Source organism: Panthera uncia, chromosome E1 (assembly GCF_023721935.1).
Source record: "Panthera uncia isolate 11264 chromosome E1, Puncia_PCG_1.0, whole genome shotgun sequence".
Classification (NCBI taxonomy): Eukaryota; Metazoa; Chordata; class Mammalia; order Carnivora; family Felidae; genus Panthera; species Panthera uncia.
The window spans coordinates 39,744,269-39,751,002 of NC_064814.1; the positions used below are offsets into that span (position 1 = coordinate 39,744,269).

The 6,734-nt window shown below is 48.7% G+C and overlaps 1 protein-coding gene across 2 annotated transcripts in view; it reads left to right on the forward strand.

The window, feature by feature from the left end:
- The window catches only part of COPRS (coordinator of PRMT5 and differentiation stimulator), a 5,866-nt gene extending 543 nt beyond the window's left edge, over positions 1–5,323 (forward strand). The window contains exons 1-4 of one of the 2 annotated variants that reach the window (XM_049637916.1): positions 66–217; positions 2,280–2,350; positions 3,989–4,206; positions 4,887–5,323. In XM_049637916.1, coding sequence (XP_049493873.1) covers positions 155–217; positions 2,280–2,350; positions 3,989–4,206; positions 4,887–5,056 — 522 coding nt within the window. In that variant the 5' untranslated portion in view covers positions 66–154 and the 3' untranslated portion in view covers positions 5,057–5,323. Of the gene's footprint in view, positions 1–65; positions 218–2,279; positions 2,351–3,988; positions 4,207–4,886 lie in introns of those variants that run through there. The other variant, XM_049637915.1, reaches the window with a different exon arrangement.
- The last annotated feature ends 1,411 nt before the right edge of the window (positions 5,324–6,734 follow it).

Genomic DNA, 6,734 nt, shown 5'->3' on the forward strand with positions numbered 1-6,734 from the left:
ACGGGGGGGGCGCCGTTTGGGCGCGCGTTCGCGCTGGAAACGGCCGGGCCGCGGCGGCGCGGGGCCGCGGGGCGGGGCCGCCGAGGGCGTGAGTGGGCGAGCGGGAGCGGAGGGGAGGCTGGCTGTCCCGGGGGCGCCTCCTCCTACTTGCTAAATGGGAAGCGATGCCGATGACCGAGCGCTGGGGGCCATTGCCCCGGGCCTGGAGCGAGGCCAGGTGAGGGCGGCGAGGAGCCCGCCGTCCCCGCAGGACCTGTGTCCATGGGTGGGGATGCACAGCTCACCCTGAGCACCACATGATGTCTCATGCGCTCTCCTTTTCTGTTTACTGAAACCAAAGGCCCGGCTTGACGCAGGGTTTCCAGAAACTTGTTTTCATTTGCGCGCCAGACAGCTCCTGGTTTTCCAAAGACCGTTATTACGGGCATCACCTGCCCTTGTTTACAGTCAGTAAGTTCTGCTAGATGGCGAGCTCCGTGAGGGTAGGAATCCCCTGGTTACTGCTGTTAACCCGGCGCCTAGCTTAGGGCCCGCCACGATAGACAGCTATTAATCGGAGGAAGGAATGGAATGCTTGTTTAAGCATCGAAGATGGTACTAAACCAGAGTAAGATACGAAAGATGTAGCGCTAGTGAAAAAAACAAAAAACAAAAAACTTCCGCGTGCAGATAGGATGGACTGATTTTGTCAGCACGTAGCAGGAAGGGATGTGTGCTTTCTCTCCAAGGTGACACGGTGGGGGTGGGGGTGCCTGCAGAGGTGTGGAGGTGAGGCAGTACCCGACAAATGGCTGGGAGCTGGGGACGCAGAGCCTCAGGGCCAGGGGAGAGACCGGTGCTCAACAGGTCGACAGGCTGTGATGGGGAGGTGGGAAAGCCATGGTCAATTTTATACTTCTGCATGGAGGGCTGTTGAAGATTTTTGAGCAGAGTGGCGATTGATGCTGTCAGCTGGGCAGGGGGCTGCGACAGTGGTCCACCCGAGGCGTCCGACCAGCTGACCTGCAGTAGTGACCCCGGGTTGTCATTGACTACAGAAGAGGGAGTTTATTCCTTAAATCTGGGGATGACGACATCATGAGCTAATTGGGGCAGGTGCCAAGTACAGTTTCGATGTAGGGGCAAAGAAGGTGGATTTAAATTCAACAAATGTTACATTCCTGCTCTGTGCTAGGTGTTTTCATAAGTGTTATCCCCTCATAAGCCCCTTGCAAGGTCAGGACAGTCATCTCTGCTTTCCCCAGAAGGAAACCCAGGTATGGTGCTTGAAGTGATGTATCCAAGGTCACACCCTGAATGAATGGCAAGAGCTGGGATTAAAACCAGGTCTTCGGATGCAGGCTGCGAACATCTCTTGTTCCATTTAAAGTGGTCTTGGAAGGGACAGGATTTCAGCAACTTCTGAGTGATGGGAGCAGAGAAGCATATGGTTGGCTGTCGGGGAAGAAGATTTCCCTTCAGCAACACTTAGGAACTAAAGCTCTGTTGCCCCCATGTATCAGGAGACAGAAGTTGAAAGAATGTTGAGTTACTGAAAAGGTATAAATGAACGTGGAGGTAGCAACTGTGGGGAAACAGCTACCACCCCTAGGGCTGAGGGAACAAAGGAATGAGGTTGGAATGATTACAGGCTCAGGGGCACCTGGGTGGCTCAGTCAACTTAGCATCCAACTCTCGGTTTTGGCTCAGGTCATGATCTCACTGTTTGTGAGTTCTAGCCCCGCGTCGGACTCTGTGCTGACAGTGCATAGCCTGCTTGGGATTCTCTCTGCCCCTCCCCTGCTCGCTCTGTCTGTCTCTCTCAAAAGAAATAAGTAAACTTAAAAAAATAAAAAATTACAGGCCCAGAAGAGAGCCTTAGCAGAGCTGAAATTCCAATCTCGGAGGAGGAAGCACAGCCCCCAAGTACTGCTGGGGTCTCTGAGCTTGGAGGAGGGGTCCTGAGGGCCTCGGAGAGAGAGCCCTGAAGAGAGAGCCCAGTGATGAGGTTGCCTCTGCAAGTGTTAGCAAAGTGTAGACGGGATCGAGCGGAAGGCGCTGCTGCCGCAGGGGCGGAGTGTCGCTGGGGTGATGTCTGCTGAAGGAGGAAAGGGCGAAGCCCTTGGCTCCCCAGCCTTGCCTCATCTATAGGGCAAAGCAGAGATGTGGGTCGCAGCGTCCCAGCCCCACCCTCACAAAGGTGAGGACGGAGGGGTGGGTTTGGGGCTGCAAGGCAATAGCTTAATACTGGGGACACCCCAGATATCCGAGTCCTGGGTAATTGTTTCTTCTTCCTGCAGGCTGGCTTTGTCCCAGCTGACCACTCCGGTCAGGAGAGAGACACTGAGAAGGCCGTGGATCGGCTAGGCAAGTAGACGGTGGAGACTGGGCTGGATGTGGGGGGAGACCAAGGACTCGAGGAGAGGGACAGTCCCTGTGTCTTGTTTACCTTCTCTTCCTGGCCAGTTCTCTTTGCTGCCTTTTCTGCCTAGTGTTTCCGTGGCATCCTCCTTTGGAAGCCCCGCTGGAGCTTCCTGAAGGGAAGGCCTCACCTTGTGACCAAACCCTTCCCTTCTATTGAGAAAGACACCACAATCCTGTCTTCATATTCCAGATGAGGAAACCGAGGTTCAGAGTAAAAACGAAAAGAAGATTGTGGTAAAACACAAATACAAAATTTACCACTTAATAATTTTAAAGCGTACAAGCCAGTGGCGTTTTGTACCTTCACAGTTCTGTGCAACCACCACGCTTATTTAGCTCCAGAACATTTTCAGTACTCCAAAAGGTCACCCTGTGACCGATAAGTAGTCCCACCCCATACCCCCTTCCTTGAGCGATCCCCCCCCCCCCCCCGCGCCAGACCATTAATCTTCTTTCTGTGGATTTACCTGTACTGGACAGGCGAATGTGAGTTGCGTGCAAATGGAAGGGTACGCTATGTAGCCTTTTGTGTCTGGCTTCTTTCACTCAGCATGATATTTTCAAGACTCATGTAGCATGAATCAGTACATTCCTTTTTATGGCTGAACGGTTCCATCGTCTGGATGTACTACATCTTGGCTGCTTATTCATCAGTTGATAGGCATTTATGAGTTGTTTATACCCTTTAGTGATTGTGAATGATGCTCTCATGAACACTTTTGTACAAGTCTTGCCTAAATACCTGCTTTTGATTCTTTTGGGTAACCGTTCAGGAGTGGAATTGCCGTGCTGTGTGGTGATTTTGTGTTTAAGTTACTGACGAGTCGGTTGAGTACATTTCAGCTCAATCACACAATTCAGAATTGACAGAACTGGGGTTTGGAGCAGGGTAGTTTGGCTCCAGAACCCATGCCCTGACCTATGACTTTTGTGCTTATAGCTGGTATTATTATACAGCGTTAATAGCATGGCTGTTTTTAGGCTGATTCTTTTCCCAGCTCTGAACTGGCATCACCATGTACTTGGGGTCCATTATCCTTCCCCAGACTTTTATTCTATTATCTTGATACCTTTTGAAAATAGACCTTCCAGCTCTCCCCAATATCAGGAGGAGGAGACGTGGTGGCTGCCTCTGTGGCTGATGAGTTCTGCTCTTCTGCCTGCTTTCCTCCCACTGCTCCTTGCCGTGTGCCCTTTGATGATGAAGAGAGAAATACACGAGTAAAAATTAAAGTTTGTATTGTGAAAGCTTATCATCTGCCAGATGTGCTTTGCCTCAGTTACCTGTAAACTACTTAAATATATAAACTGTGCTTGATTTGCTTGATTCCCTGTGTGCATAAGACCTGACAGTTAATGGCCTCGTTTAAGGCAAAAGATTTTATTGAAAAGAAATGATCAATCCTACTTCGAAAAATGTAAACAGAACATTTTTTTTTAAGTGCTCAGGTGGCTAAAGAATTCTGTATGCTTGTTTTACTCTTGCCCTCTTAGTATGCCTGCCAGACATTTTCCAAGCACGTGAGTAGTCCCTGTGTAGTTGCTAGTGGTTTTAAAACCTTCCTTCTGTTGACTTCTTAGCCAGTGGAGCACAGAGCATCCCTAATGGTAGTCCTGCCCATGGTGAGGGCACCCACTCGGAAGAGGAAGACTTTGCCGTGGAGGATGAGGATTCTGATGGGGACCTGAATACCTGGGAGCTGTCAGAAGGAGTGTCCGACTGCCCGCCCAAGGAACAGGCTGCTGATCTTTTTAACGAGGACTGGGACTTGGAGTTGAAAGCAGATCAAGGGAATCCGTATGGTAGGTGTGGTGTTTCTAGGGTCCCAGACCAGGTTACCTACCAGGCTGCCCCAAAGGCTGACAGTTTGGATGAAGGACCCACATCTGTGAGCTCAGCCTGATAACCTTTTACAGAGCTGAAATTTCTGTGACAGCTTCTCTTTCATGTTGGGGGGAAAATGCAAATTTCACAGTTGACTTTATAATGCATCAGTTTTAACATGAAAGCAGTGTTACTCTCTTAGAAATGTCTGTGTGAATCTAGCTGCTGCAGACAGCAGTGCTCTTCTGCGGTTGCTTCCTCTGCACTAAGAACCGTCCTCTGAGAAGCACAGCTTGGGCATGCAATCCTTGAAGGAGGGCTCTGCCTGCGTACTGAAAAAAATTTTTTAATGTTTATTTGTATTAGCGCAAGCGCGCGTGAGCAGGGAAGGGGCAGAGAGAGACGGAGACAGAATCTGAAGCAGGCTTCAGGCTCTGAGCTATCAGCACAGAGCCCGACATTGGGCTTGAATCAAGCACGAGCCGTAAGATCATGACCTGAGCCGAAGTCAGACGCTTTGGCTGAGCCACCCAGGCACCCCGAATGTGTATTTTTAAACAAAGAAATGGCTAGTGTCTGTCCCCTAGACATTTTTTTGGCTATGTGTCTCACCTCCCCTTCTCCCTTTAATCTGTTTTTTTTTTTTAACTGCTTGCAGATGCCGATGACATCCAGGGTTGCATTTCTCAGGAGGTCAAACCTTGGGTGTGCTGTGCCCCGCAAGGAGATATGATCTATGACCCCAGTTGGCACCACCCACCTCCGCTGATACCCCACTATTCCAAGATGGTCTTTGAAACAGGACAGTTCGATGATGCTGAAGATTGAGTGTGCAGCTTTTTTGCCGGGGGGTGGGTGCACCCTCCAGATGAAGGCCTGTCTTCCTTTGTTTGAGGTGAGATGTCATATTTGAGGACACATTCCCAGTGATCCCCGAGTCGGGCACACAGACTGGTGTTAAATAAGGTCCCGATGTCCTCCAGTTCTGCTATTGTTGTTGTTGTTTTTATCGAGCTCCTCCTTGGAACGTGTGAGTGTTCGTGTCTGTGTCAGGAGGAGCTGTGTTCTTTATAAATAAAGGTAGAAAAAATTTGATTCGCTTTTGTCTCCCCCACACCCCCCCCACCCCTTTAATTAGATACTTATAGATAAAGCCTTACTCCTTCAGTTAAAGTTACCTGGCTTACATTTTTAAGGCTTGAGGTACTTGGACCCTTAAAAGTACTCTGTAAAAGAAAATAATGTTTTGGCCAGGGATTGGAATCCAAGAGACGTTGGTGACTTTGTGACTGATTTCTCTTCCTGTTGATGAAAAATTGACCGTTTACTCAGTTAACAAGGGCTTTCTGCAAGTTGGAACACTAAATGGCAAATAAATTAAGCCAGCAATTATATAGCCCTCAATTGGTATGAAAGGATTTTGAACTCTGCTTTCCATTTAATCTTTTACTCTTTATAATTACTTATATGAAGTCACTGTTTTTTTATTTTTTATTTTATTAAAAAAAGTTATTTTTATTTTTGAGAGAGAGCGAGTGAGCGAGCGCTAGTGGGGGAGGGGCAGACAGAGAGGGAGACACAGAATCCGAAGCAGGCTCCAGGCTCCGAGCTGTCAGCACAGAGCCCAGTTCGGGGCTTGAACCTGTGAACCATGGGATCATGACCTGAGCTGAAGTCGGTTGCTTACCTGACTGAGCCATCCAGGTGCCCCTGAAGTCACTATTTTTTTAATTGCCTAATTTTGTTTTATTTTTTAAAAAGTTTTATTTATTTAAGTAATCTCTATACCCAACATGGGGCTTGAACTCATGATCCTGAGATGAAGAGTCATGTGCTCTGTGAGTGAGCCAGCCAGGTGCCCCTAAGTTGCCTTATTTTAGAGATGAGGAAAAAAGACAAAACGTTTGGACTTCTCCAAGATCTCACAGCCAGGAAATGGCAGGACCGTGCCCTAAACCCACACGTGACTTTGGAGTCTGCTTTCCTTGGCTGCTCACCCCTGTGTGAGAACATGCCTAGAGGTGGGATCTGGGGACCATGCGTTGGCAGGTCTGCGATGCACCAGACTAAGTCACCTTTGCCTCTCTGGCAAGCTCAGGGATTGCTTCTTAACCTCCCTGCCTCCCTGTTGAAGCTGATTCAAGAACAAGTTTCAAATCTGAAATCTGAGTCAGCTCCATAGCGGTTAAATGAGCATTTAACCATTTACATGATTTTTCAGAGGCCCCACAAAGTGTGTGAGCAAGGCAGAACCTGATGAGGGAAAGCAGTGGCTTTCACTGTGAGGGGCCTCATGACCAAAACTGTCCTAGGGAGAAAAAAAATGTCCCCTCTACTATCCTTGCTGATGGGACAGTCATAGACCCTGTCACTATACTGCTCTGCCTTGTCTCCTCTTCCCAGTGTCAGAGCTGATTAGACCGGCATGAGAACAAGCGTTTCTTTATTCTTTTTAAAAAAAAATTTTAAAGTTTATTTATTCTGAGAGAGAGAGAGAGAGAGAGCA